Here is a 13137-nt window from a genome sequence, read left to right on the forward strand (position 1 = left end):
TTTCAGATTATAAAGAAAACTGACACTGAACAATTTGCTGTTGAGAGAGTTGAAATGAGGCACAACAGTTTAAAAATGTCAGAAATAAGGGGCATTCAACAGGGGAGGATGGGAAATGTTTCACTCAAATCCTAGGCATTTTGTCGACTGGTTTCTGAGGAAAATATTACAGCATAGACAATGATAAAATAGTAACATCTATTAATCAGCAGGCTGTGGGTTACAAATAACTGCATTTTGTCCATTGGGTTAACTTTAGCTTTTGCCAACAAACAATTGGGACTGGCGCTATGGTAAATGTTTGCCATTATTTCGTAGAGCACCAGCTGATAAGAGGTTCTCCTTTCATTGGCTAGTCATGGTACACAAAATTGCCAGAAAACCCCCAAGTAAAATATTTTTTAAAAAGTGCATACTTGTTTTCCAAATTCTCTTCCCTTTCCTGAAGGCATTGGTTTATGCCACTGCAAAGATTTGCCAACCTGGGACGTCCTTTCTCCCCAAAGAGCAATCCTTCATGAAACCCCACACACGCTAGCACCTGTTAAAGACCAATTCCGACTGCAGACAAACACTTTCTACTACGTTGAGGAAGATGGATTTTTTTCTGCTCCCAAATCTGGTATGGAGGCTAATTCTTAATGATTCAACATGCGATCTGATAATGAAAGACTCCTGGTAAAAAGAAAGAGATTTATTCATAGAAATCAGGGCAGCCTTAATAAAAACAGGTGGCTTATGGTGGGGAAAACAAAATCTAAAATAAGTTTAAATACTCATTGCCCCTATCATGGTTCTTGATGAATTCGTAACTTGGTGCTCAATTTCATTGTTCAGCCAATAAACTAAAACTTGTTTAAAAGACCACTCAGCACTAAAGTTGAAAGTACAATTGGGGACAAACTGAAGTTAACGGCCAATTATTATTACTGTATTAAAAGGAAACAAACAATTGTGGATGCTGAAAACCTCAAACAAAAACAGAAAATGCTGGAGAAACGAAGCAGGTCTGACGATATCTGTGGAGAGAAAGCAGATGGAACTTTCTAAGTGCAGAACTGATTGTAGCGAGGAAAGAGGGCATATCAGCAGGGCACAAGTGAGACTGACAGACGAAAAATGGATAAGGGGAGCCTGGGAAAAAGGAATGCTGCTGATGGGGACCATTAGCAGATAAAATTGAGTTGGCTGTGATGACAGTAGCCCATGTGATGACAATAGCCCATGTAATGATAGGGTCTGGTGATTGAGAGAGTACTCAGGCCCTCAAATTATTCACTAACTATTGGGCACACTACAGTCTTCAGAATCCAAGTAGAAAATGAGATACTGTTCTTCAAATTGGACTGAGCACAGCATCAGAAACTTAGGGTTGTTTTTGTGACCAGAAATTAGGTGTCTTGCTTTGTTTCCCCACTTTGTGGAACACCAACATTCTGTCTGCAAAAACTATCCTGAGCTTCCTGTTGCCTGCCACTTCAACACAGTACATTCTCTGACCAACACTTGTGTCTCGGGCTTGCTGCAGTGCTCCAGCAGCGCTCAGTGCAAGTTGGAAGAACAGCATCTCATCTTCCGCTTGGGGACCCCGTGATCTTCAGGATTCAATTTTAAGTTCAATAATTTGAGGGCCTGAGCATCTTCTCCTACACACCAAGCCTCGTCAGCACATGGGCTGCTTTCATTACAGTCAAGCCATTTCCACCCACTCATGGTCTCCTATTAGCAACGGTTCTTTCTCCCAGGCTCACCCGAATCCATTCTTTTGTCTGCGCAACCGCGGTTCTCGCTTTCTGGGCTCCATTTCCACCTATTTCTCTCTCCCCCACCCCATCTTCAGCATATACCAACATTTTCCTCGTTACAATCAGTTCTGAAGGAAGGTCACTGCACTCGAAACATTAACTCCATTCTTTCCCTTGACAGATGCTGCCAGACCTCCAGCAATTTGTTTTTATTATTACTTTACTGTTGTTAGCTTCAGGAGAATGGCAGGGAGGTCCGGAAAGGGGCCATGTTATCAGAAGGTCAAGAAACACTAGGGGATCGATGGTATAATTTCTCTTTCTTTATAAAGCTTTTGCCGAAATTTCAGCTGTGGCTTAGTTCTTTGGAGAAAACATGGCAGGCAATCATGAACAGAAACTTTGGGAAAGGGAGGAGGAGGATGTGGAAAATATCCAACCTTAATTCAATTTGAATGTAACAAAAAGATAATAGTTGGCTTGATACCAAAAGCTGACAAAGTTTAAAAAGTACAGAATGTGATCCATCACCCTCTCAGTATTCTGAATTACACCAAGTATGCTTTGTGAGGATATAATGTTACTGGGAAAAGTAAGTGAATACATTTAATGGACACTCCATTATACCTGGGCATATTCAGAAACATATGGACATAATCCACTGCTCCATAAAAGAGACAGATTTTTAGCTCTCCATTTACATTACTGCTGAGGACTTGATACTTTACAGCATCTCAAACTAACATGTCATATGACAACACTTTTGCAGGGAAAGGAAGGAAAGACATCTTACAGCCTAGCTTCACAGCGGCAAAGTATGCACCATAAATTGAACAACTTCGCTGCATGGAAATAGAAATTCACAGGATTTCTTTAGCTGTTGAGGTTAAAGCACCTCAGGCAGTGGAACAAAAAAAAAACATCATTTCGCATGACCTCTGACTACACCCATCAAATATCTGAAACCACAAACCTTGCAGTGGAAAGAGTCACCTGGCTTCACTGCTCAGAAAAAGTCACCAGTAGCCAAATACTAGGAAAAAGTGGGGCCTGCAGATGCTGGAGATGAAAGGCTTATGCCCAAAACGTCAATACTCCTGCTCTTCTGATGCTGCCTGACCTGCTACGCTTTTCCAGCATCACACAGTAGCCAAATACTGTCTGTCCTTTTAAGACTGCATCATAATTCACAACTTAAACCCAGAATAGAGAGGAGACTTTATCAGAAAACAGAAAAGTTGCAGAATAGCTGAATTTCCATTTATCATAGCATTAGGGCTTCTACTTAATTCATGACCACTTCCACCGCATGTGAATTTCTTTCTTTGTATATAAATAGCAATCATGAAAAGTTTAGAGTGTCAATTCATTATGCAGATCCAGACCCTGAGCAGACTGTCAGGATTACTGATGCACATGGCTCTTCAGCCAAGTTATAGAAGCAACAAGAGTTACCAATAGTACAAATGACAGACTGGTCAACTCATGGCTCAATAAGCATTAGTGCAACTGTCTCCAAATAAAACTGGTCCCATTTTCTTTCGAAAAAAATGTCAGATCAACAAATTGAAAAATGTTGAATTTAAATAAGTGCATAGGTTTTATCTTATACCTTGCAAACCGCTAAGAGAAAGCCAATTAGCATCTGAACCTTGAATTGTAGAATCCTTACAGTGCATAGGAAACCATTTGGCCCATTGAATTGACACCAAACCATGAGAGACTATCCCATTCTAGACCATCCCTGTAACCCCACAATTCTTGTGGCCAATCCATCTAATCTACACATCTTTGGAAATCAGACACTTGGACGAAATCCATGCAGACACGGGGAGAACTTGCAAACTCCACATAGACAGCAACCTGAAGCTGGAATCAAATCCAGATCCCTGGCACTGAGGCAGCATTGGTAACCACTGAGCCACCGTGCCATCCCAGTCACGAGAACAAGTCTTAATATTTCTTGGTGAGCATTAGCCCTCCTGTCTAGATCCAAGTACAATATTCTTAAAATCTTCATGGAAACAAGAGAAGCTTTGGTTTTATTCCATTGAAACACATGGTCATAGGTTCAATGTTTAGGAGATGTGGCATATAACTATGTTAAATTTCTGCAGAGAGCTTTACAGTTAACTTCCCAAAAAGTCAAAAGGACACAAACTTGTACTGTGGCTCTTGAAAGTACAACCACATCTGTACCCTATAAAGCAATGCCAAGTGATTACTAATAACGGTCCCAATCAGCAGTCAATACCCACATTCACAATGAGCGCAATGTCTGCCAGGATCCAGGAACTCTTCACTAGAAGAGAAGTCAAAGCAGTCTTTTTGCTTCTTTACAAATGCATTCCAGGGACCCTGTTGGTTAATTTTCTAAATTTGTTCAAGCAACAATTGTTCTAGCTGACTACCCAGCCTAAATGACTGCCATCCTCCACTCCCAGTGAGATACCACTAGTCATCCATTTGGTATCTTGCAAAGATGACACACAAGTCTAGTGCCTTGGTTGGGTGAAAAGGCTGGCATAAACACACCTGACACATCATATCATTTGCATGTGCCACACCCCTTGTACCTCAATAGAATAACAACATCTTATCATTGGTGATCCCTTGCAGATCAGGGTGAGGCTGCAGATGGCTGTACTGATCAAAGCAGCTACTTCAAGCTCCATTACACCTGGGGCAAAACATGGCCATGGGAACAGGGTGGGCGGGATGTTGGTGTGGCAGCACGCTCCTTCCACTTGGTTTCTGCTTTTCTCCCCCCAACGGTAAGTCTCTAGGTGCTCTACACCTTCCCAGATGCTGCTCCTCCATTTTGGACAGTCTTGGGCCAGTGATTCCCAGTGTCTATGGGAATGTCACACTTCTCATGCGAGACCTCGAGGGTATCCTCTATGCAGCTGGGGCTAACCTGCCTTTTCGGGGCTGGGAGTAGAGAACCTGCTTGGGGAGTCTCATGGCGATCATGCTGACGACATATCCAGCCCATCGCAGCCAATCTAGGGAGGTGGGGGGGGGGGCATGTCAGTGCCTTGATGCTTTGTACCAAAGGGGGAACCATTCACCCCTTCATACATTATCACATCATGCTCAGCACAAAAGCTCATTACAAATGGAGTGGGTGCACTGAGCTTTAACTCTAACTTTCTCCCCTGTGCTAAAATGCAAATATTCCTCTTGAGATTAGCCTGAAGAAAGGCCTCTTGTTCAGATTTTAACATGGATTAATTTCATTCTCTGAAAGCAGATTTGTTTTGGCAAGAACTTTTTTTGCTGCACAAATTAATCTTTGTAAGTATTCATCACTCCAGAGAGGTTTGGCATCACTGAACTTTAGGAATTTTGAACTTCTTCACAATACACAGGGATTTTTTTTGTCGTCTTGTATCACCTAGCTGACTTTGAGAAGAATGTCTACAGAGAAGACTATGCACAATATCAACTTGGGTAGTAGGCCTTTAGAGTAATAGAATTTGGTTATGTGGCAAAATTCCACCTTCTCCCTCAGAGAGCTTTGGACAAAAAGGATCATAAACTCTGTTTGTGCAGTGTATAATTTATACTCTAAAGTCTGCAATCTTCTGCACAACTTTAGGGCAAATTGTTCCCAAAGATCTCAGACCACTAAGTAAAAAGGCCAGGGTGATGCGGTGGGTGTGTGGTACGATTTTCATGAATTGTGACTATGTCGAGACTTGTGCACATTGGTTGGTTCTGGATCGTTGGCATCTGTAAGGGATAGAAGCCAAGGTGAGCTTCTATATTGACACTGCAGTGTGATTCTGCCAACGCACAAAAACATTGATCCATTGCATGCCATGTTCTCCTAGCTAGTACCACTTGCTGAGGTACATGTCTTTAAGATGCATAGTGATAATCTTATGTCCTCTGTTGATTTTAGGATTGAGTGGTCACTGTCTTTTACAGGATATTAATCGTTGGAAAAGCTTCTGATCACCATAGATCATTGACATTTTATGTGAGATTAACAATATGGAAAGCTTGGCCAGCTTCTGAAATTTGTCTTTTGCTTGATCCACTCTGAACTACACTGATATGTTTGCATTTGTTTTAATTTATTCACCCCTGGGAGATGGGCATCATTGACTGGGACAGTGAACCCCTAGTTACCTTGGAGGTGGTGGTGAGCTGCCTTCTTGAACTGACATGAACCTTAATTTTCTCAAAGCCAATAGCCATTCAACAAAGGTGCAGAAGTTGGCTATTAGGAACATCTTTTTTCAAGCCCAAAAAGATCCACTCTAAATACATTAACTGATGCGAGGCAATTACTAACTTAACCAGCCTGTCAGACAGCTCCTCTTCAGAAAACAAAATCACATTCATTTGCTTTATTGTGGCATCTTCCAACCAACTGTTCATTCTCTTCATGATAGAAGTTGGAATATGTCCATCTTCAAGTTTTTTTTTGGGGTGGTCTGAGTTTAGCAGATGTTTTTGGAATCTTTGCAATTACCTACAGAAAGACTAGATGGGGTACTTCTGTGAAGCACTGACCCCTGCCATCATTATTGGCAAGCAAAGTTTCTCCACTTCGTTTCTCAGGATTAGTTATTGCTTGATCTGTACAATAGAACTGCATACATGGTTTGAACAGCTATAATTCAACGATTGTGTCACTAAACGCACACGCCACAATGCGCATGTTTCTGTTATCTATGATTCCGCCTTAAATATTTTGCCTTGTCCACCCCTGACTGTGTGTCTGTAATTAAAAACTGCCACTACAATGGCATTATTCCCTTCAAGACTACTACTCAACTGGCCTCAATCCTTTTAAAACTCCTGCTTTCCTAACAAAGTTCTTACAGGAACTAAAACAGAACTTGCTGTCAAAATCCCACACGTCTGGCAGTATCTTTGGGGCAAAAAGCAGAGTTAACATTTTGAGTGGAAAGTGGAGTCGCAGGTAGATAAGATAGTGAAGGAGGCATTTGGTATGTTTCCTTTATCGGTCAGAGTATTGAGTACAGGAGTTGGGAGGTCATATTGCGGCTGTACAGGACATTGGTTAGGCCACTGTTGGAATATTGCATGCAATCCTGCTCTCCTTCCTATCAGAAAGTTGTTGTGAAACTTGAAAGGGTTCAGAAAAGATTTACAAGGATGTTGCCAGGGTTTGAGGATTTGAGCTATAGGGAGAGGCTGAACAGGCTGGGGCTGTTTTCCCTGGAGCATCGGAGGCTGAAAGGTGACCTTATAGAGGTTTACAGAATCATGAGGGGCATGGATAGGATAAATAGACAAAGTCTTTTCCCTGGAGTGGGGGGAGTCCAGAACTAGAGGGCATAGTTTTAGGGTGAGAGGGGAAATATATAAAAGAGACCTAAGGGGCAACCTTTTCACACAGAGGGTGGTACAGGTATGGAATGAGCTGCCAGAGGAAGTGGTGGAGGCTAGTACAATTGCAACATTTAAGAGGCGTTTGGATGGATATATGAACAGGAAGGGTTTGGAGGGATATGGGCCGGGTGCTGGCAGGTGGGACTAGATTGGGTTGGGACATCTGGTCTGCATGGACGGGTTGGACCGAAGGGTCTGTTTCCATGCTGTACATCTCTATGACTCTGAGTCAGAAGACTCTTCATCAGAAGTTAATCAACTTTACAGGCATGTAATAGCAGGTTTCTGCCTGTCAGTGGTGCAAATATTTAATAGGTTGTAATGACGACATCTCTAGCATTTATTGTTTTGCCCGATTTGGTGAACACAATTTCAGAACAGACTGATGTCTGGATATTATTAAGTGCTCTTAGGCTGTAATTATTTCTATAGGAGGTCTGCAGCTTTGCTTTAGGATCATTTAACTGTGCCTTTTTAAGAAATAAAGGTCAGCAGCCTATAGTGTTTGCTTTCAATAAGAGGAATAGGCACTGTGCTTCAGTAGTCAATAAAGTGTGGCACTGGAAAAAAGCACGGCAGGTCAGGCAGCATCTGAGGAGCAGGAGAGTCAACGCTTTGGGTAGGTCCCATCATCACGACGAGAGAGGGGGAAGGGGGCTGAGAAATAAAGGGGGAGGGGGGAGCTTGGGGAAAAGAGGTGGGTTGGCGATAGATGGATGCAGGTAGGAGATGGTAGTGATAGGTCAGTGGACAGGTGGGAAAGACGACAGACACGTAGGTCAAGTCTAGAGGGAGGGTTGGATTTGGGACAGGGTCAGGGGAGGGGAGATTTAGAAACTGGCGATTTCAATGTTGAGGCTGTGTGGTTGTAGGCTCCTGAGGCTGAAGATGAGGTGTTCCTCCTCCAGTTTGTGGGTGGCCTGGTTTAGGTGGTCTAGGCCCAGAATAGATATGTTATTGGGGGGAGATGGTGGGGACATTGAAATGGATGGTCACATGATGATGGGGTTGGTTGGTGTGTATGGACCACAGATGTTCCTTGAACCATTCCGCGAGTTTACGCTCAGTCTCTCTGACGTAGAGGAGACCACATCAAGAGCAGCAATGTAGTAAACGAGGTTCGAGGATATGCAAGTGAACCTCTGCCAGTTTTGGAATGATCCTTTGGGGCCTTGGACAAAGGTGAGGGGAGACGTGTGTGCGCACAGGTTTGGCACCTTTTGTGGTGGCAGGGGAAGGTGTCAGGTCTGGAGAGGGGGTTGGTGAAGAGTATGGACCTAATGAGGGAGTCACAAAGCGAACGGTCCCTACAGAACACAGATTGTGGTGGAGAGGGAAATATTTGTTTGGTGACAGGGTCTGACTATAGGTGAAACTGGGGGAGGATGATGGGCTGGTTTAGAGATTAGTGGGGTGGATTCTATCCTTATTGTGGTTGGGGGATGGGGTTTGAGGGCAGAGGTGTGGGAAATGGAGGGAATGTTGATCACTGGGGAGGGGAGATTGCAGTCCTTGAAGTATCATTTCGTAGCATTTAGTTTTAATTGTATATGTAATTTCAGCAATTTTGAACAAGACACTAGATCAAAAATGCTCTTCAACCAGTTTATCCAATATCTACCACTAAGGTACTGGCCTTTCTTTTAGACAGCAATTGCCTGCGCCATGAGTGTGACTCCAGCAAGATGTTTTATCTGATGCAGCAATGATAATATTTTCTCCTTATAACATTGTAAACTGGATTGGAGAGATTGAATATTGAAGAATCTAACAACTGTTTATTATAGCTAATTATTATATAAAACATTTCATTATCAATCATCTGTGTGTCTGAAATAGTATTAAGTTAAGAGCAGTTTGCTTTCAAGTGATACTAAGATGGAGTACGAGATCTTTACACTTTAAACAGTGATGATTTCCTAAGCATGTATCTTCCAGGATTCGGGATGGTGGGACATAATACAATAGCTATCTTCTAATTCTTCAAAACACCTTTGACAACTGTGCAAAGGTCCACAGGCAAGGAAGTCCCATTCTTTTGGCAGAAGTGCTGTTAGGGTATTAAAAAAAACTTTAGGATTATTAGAGGAGATAAGGGGAGCCCCACATAAAACTGTAAAATTTTCTTTATATGAAGAAACAATAAAATATTTCAAATAATGTACAGGAGAATTAGTTAATTTTTCTGAGGCAGGATGTCCTCACCTCCACCATCTGATACCGACCTATGCCTTGCATTTATATAATTCGATATTGTAAGCTAGAAGGAAGATGGCATTTTAAGTTCATCACTGATTAAAGCTCCAAATGTATCTCAAGCTCATCAGAGATTCTCAGCTCATTCACTGTGAGCCCTCTTCTAAGAGATTCACTTCACATGGCTACTCCAAAAGTACATCTTGGATATTCAGCTTTTTATTTCAGCTTTATTTTCCAAACTGGTCTTAAAAATCACACTTCACCAGGTTACAGTCCAACAGGTTTATTTGGAAGCATTGCTCCTTCATCAGGTGGTTGTTGTGTGCTTTTTAACTTTGCCCATCCTAGTCCAACACCGGCTCCTCCAAGTTTTAAGACATGGACAACAGCTTTTGATAGAAAACAAAATTCAAGTTTTGTCTCTTGAATTGAAGAACTGTGTAGGAGTGTATTATTACATTTGTTTGTTCTCTGGGCCTTGGGTTTAATTCGGATTGTTTGATAGGCCACAGTGAAATACGCTCCACCTGGGTAAGAGTCTGGTGATCTTACTCAGAATGGTTATAGGTTAGAAGTGTGGTAATGGGAAGTACACACACATGGATTTGAAAGTAGGTGTAGTGACGCTATGTTTCAACAAAATAAGTGTATACAGACTTGAATTTGATTACGGTCAAGATTAGAGTGGCACTGGAAAAGCACAGTAGGTCAGGCAGCATCCGAGGAGCAGAAATTCGATTCCTGATGAAGGGCTTTTGCTTGAAACATCGATTTTCCTGATCCTCAGATGTTGCCTGACCTGCGGTGCTTTTCCAATGCCAGTGTAATCTTGACTCTAATCTCCAACATCTGCAGTCCTCACTTTCCCCTACTTGAATTCAATTTTGCTCATCCTGGGAATCGTTTAAAGAATACAAAGCTCTTCTAGAAACAGATTGAACCAAATCGATATTCTATTATTCCTGTGATAAGCGCCTATTACAAAAAGGGTAACCCAACTGCAATAATGATAGTATCACTGTCACAACACACAAGCTGAACAGTTCTAATACAATGACGACTAATGCAGACCAGAGGATGAAATAATGCAACCGTGAACAATATTTTCACACAAAAACTTTATAGGGAAATAGGTCTTCAATGAGCCAGATGATCCCTTCAGTTTTCTCATTTCCTGTTTCAAAAAGGTGACAAAGTACCCCTTTGTTTCAGGCATGGTCCTGGAGCAGACATGAGCCATCTAAACCTGTGGATCACTAATTTCATATCATAGGACCAATATATCCATTCTCTCACGACACACAGTGTCACATGGTCAAACATTAAAAAAAAGCATGGAACAACAAAACTAGCTGTGGGCTCCACTGTGAGTTAGCAAACTGCTAATTCTGTACCAGAGTAAAATGGTGCTGGCTCAAGTAGAACAACAGTAATCATCATCACGCTCCACAGTGCAATAAGCCTGTTCAACCACAACCATTAGTTTGAATTTACTCGTGCTGATGAATTTACAGCTGCTGGTATAAATCTAACATGTAGAGAAGCAAAAGGAAATAACTGCATCCACATCCTTCGGGATTAGGGGCTCACATGAGGGGTGAAAGAAGAGGTGCCACATGTACACAAGAACAGTCTAGTCTTGTAAAATGACTGCAAACAGTAATTGAAAGTATTCTCCCCATATATTGTTCCAAAGGCCACTACAAAGATCAATACCTTCTACAAACTATGAAGTCACCTTGCTTTGGTGGGTTTAAGGCCATTGACAGTGATCATGTTTGATTCTGTTATATTGTTGTTTGGTTTTAATACATTACAATGCAAATGCTTTCATCTGTAACGACACTACACCACTCCAAAGACCATGACACCACATCCTTCAATTCCTAAATTCTTGCAATTATAATCTTAGAGACAGAGAAGAGGATCTGCTTTGGAAGATTCAGATGACATGTCATCTGAACCCCTGGGAAGTACTTCCAATTAGTCAGGTCACTATAACGGACTAGCTTCAGTCATTATCTCACTGACCCTGCTGACACAGACCGCCAATCTCACTTGCACTTGTCAAACACACCCCAAGTCCTTCAAATGCTTGGGATTTAATAATGTGATCATCATAAACAGTGTTGGCATTGGTGAAACTGAGATAGCTGGTATCAACTACAGGCCTGTACTTCATATCCACAAAGAAAATGGAGAGGACAGCATTAGTTTGGAGTTGTTTTCTAAAGTAGTTTCCAGGCTAGAAATGGAGACAGCTGTATATTTGGATTTGCATTGGCTGCTGTTAATTAGCAGCCCCATTAAGATGTGACACTCTACCAAATTACGTAAACCACTTCATGTCCTGAATCAGTCAGTGGGAATGAAGTGTGGAAGAGAATGAGTGGAATATCTTTCACACACTGATGTGACTGGTATCTTTGATGGGGCTACTGGCACTTTATTTTCAGTGGCAACGTAGAAAAGAAGTTGAAGCCTGAATAAACTATCTGGCAGAAGGGAGGTAGCGTTTAATGTATTACAGAATGCAAGCACAATTAGGATTTGACATCACATTATAAGTGAGATATAGTCGAGAGTGTGGGGTGCTGGAAAAGCACAGCAAGTCAGGCAGCATCCAAGGAGCAGGAGAATCAACGTTTCAGGCATAAGGCCTCCTACTGCCCCCTTGACTATGACCTCACTTCCCATCACCAAGCCATCAAAAATGCTGCCTGACCTGCTGCACTTTTCCAGCACTACACACAACTCTGATCTCCAGCATCTGCAGTCCTCACCTTCTCCCCATTATAAGTGAGATAGCTTACCTGTGCTTGATTACCACACAGCATGTCCCATGTGCCATACTGATCTTTTGACTGACGGTACAATCGGACAGCATCTGAGAAGGCTGGAGTCTCTACTTTGCAATCCTCAGGCAATCCTGTAATACAACAAAATGCTTACATATTAAAATATTACATTGAACAACTCAGGTTTCACACAATTTTAAATGGTTTATATTGCTGCATGATTGATATATGGCTGACCAATTGATTGAGTCATGGGGAAGAGGGGGGTGAAGAGCAGAGGTTTACAAAAGGAGGCTGTAAGTCATATATTGCTCACCTTTTACTTGCGCTTTCCAAACCTATTCCCACTAGTTTGCCCTCCCTTCACATTCTCCACACCTTTCTCAGCTTCAAGTGTTTATTTCATTTTCCCTTAAACAATGGAATGCCTATGCCTCACTCAGTAATAATTAGCATTGCAGATGCCAACAATTGTCAATTAGATTGTGCATAACCTTTACTCTCACTGACAACTTCCAGTGAAATACTTGCATTGACTCAAAAAAAAGGCCTTTTCCATAAAATCCACAATGTTGCTGCACTTCTACATGCAAAGGATATATATACTGACAGTATTTAGCTCATCCCGTTCATCAGCATCTTTCTGCCATCAAGTGTCTGATCCTAGTTTAGAATCATAGAATACCTACCACAGGCCCTTCATCCTCTCAAAACATTGCAACATAATTTTAATGTGAACCAAAAAAAACCTGATTATCATTCTATTAAATGCCTTTCTGAAGAATGTTTTGGTCTTCCTTGTTGTCTTCCATTTCCAACAGCAGGTAGTGTGCTGAGATTTTAGTTTGCCTGGAGTGAGGGGGCTCAGAGGAAAAGGATATTTGGTCAAGAGAGTGGAGATTTTCGTTTTGGGCATTGCTGGTCAATCTGGCATTTGCTTTTGAGATGGTGGTGAGGAGCTGCCTTCTTAAACTGTTCACGTGCTGCATGTAAACCTACAATGTCCTTCGGAGGTAATTCCAGGA

The 13137-nt window shown here is 41.9% G+C and overlaps 1 protein-coding gene across 1 annotated transcript in view; it reads right to left on the reverse strand.

Annotated features, from left to right (window-relative positions):
- Positions 1–13137, reverse strand: part of niban2a (niban apoptosis regulator 2a) — a 194888-nt gene that overhangs the window by 34873 nt on the left and 146878 nt on the right. The window contains exon 6 of the mRNA XM_072565549.1: positions 12128–12243. Coding sequence (XP_072421650.1) covers positions 12128–12243 — 116 coding nt within the window. The remainder of the gene's footprint in view (positions 1–12127; positions 12244–13137) is intronic.

This window comes from Chiloscyllium punctatum, chromosome 49 (assembly GCF_047496795.1).
Source record: "Chiloscyllium punctatum isolate Juve2018m chromosome 49, sChiPun1.3, whole genome shotgun sequence".
Lineage (NCBI taxonomy): Eukaryota > Metazoa > Chordata > Chondrichthyes > Orectolobiformes > Hemiscylliidae > Chiloscyllium > Chiloscyllium punctatum.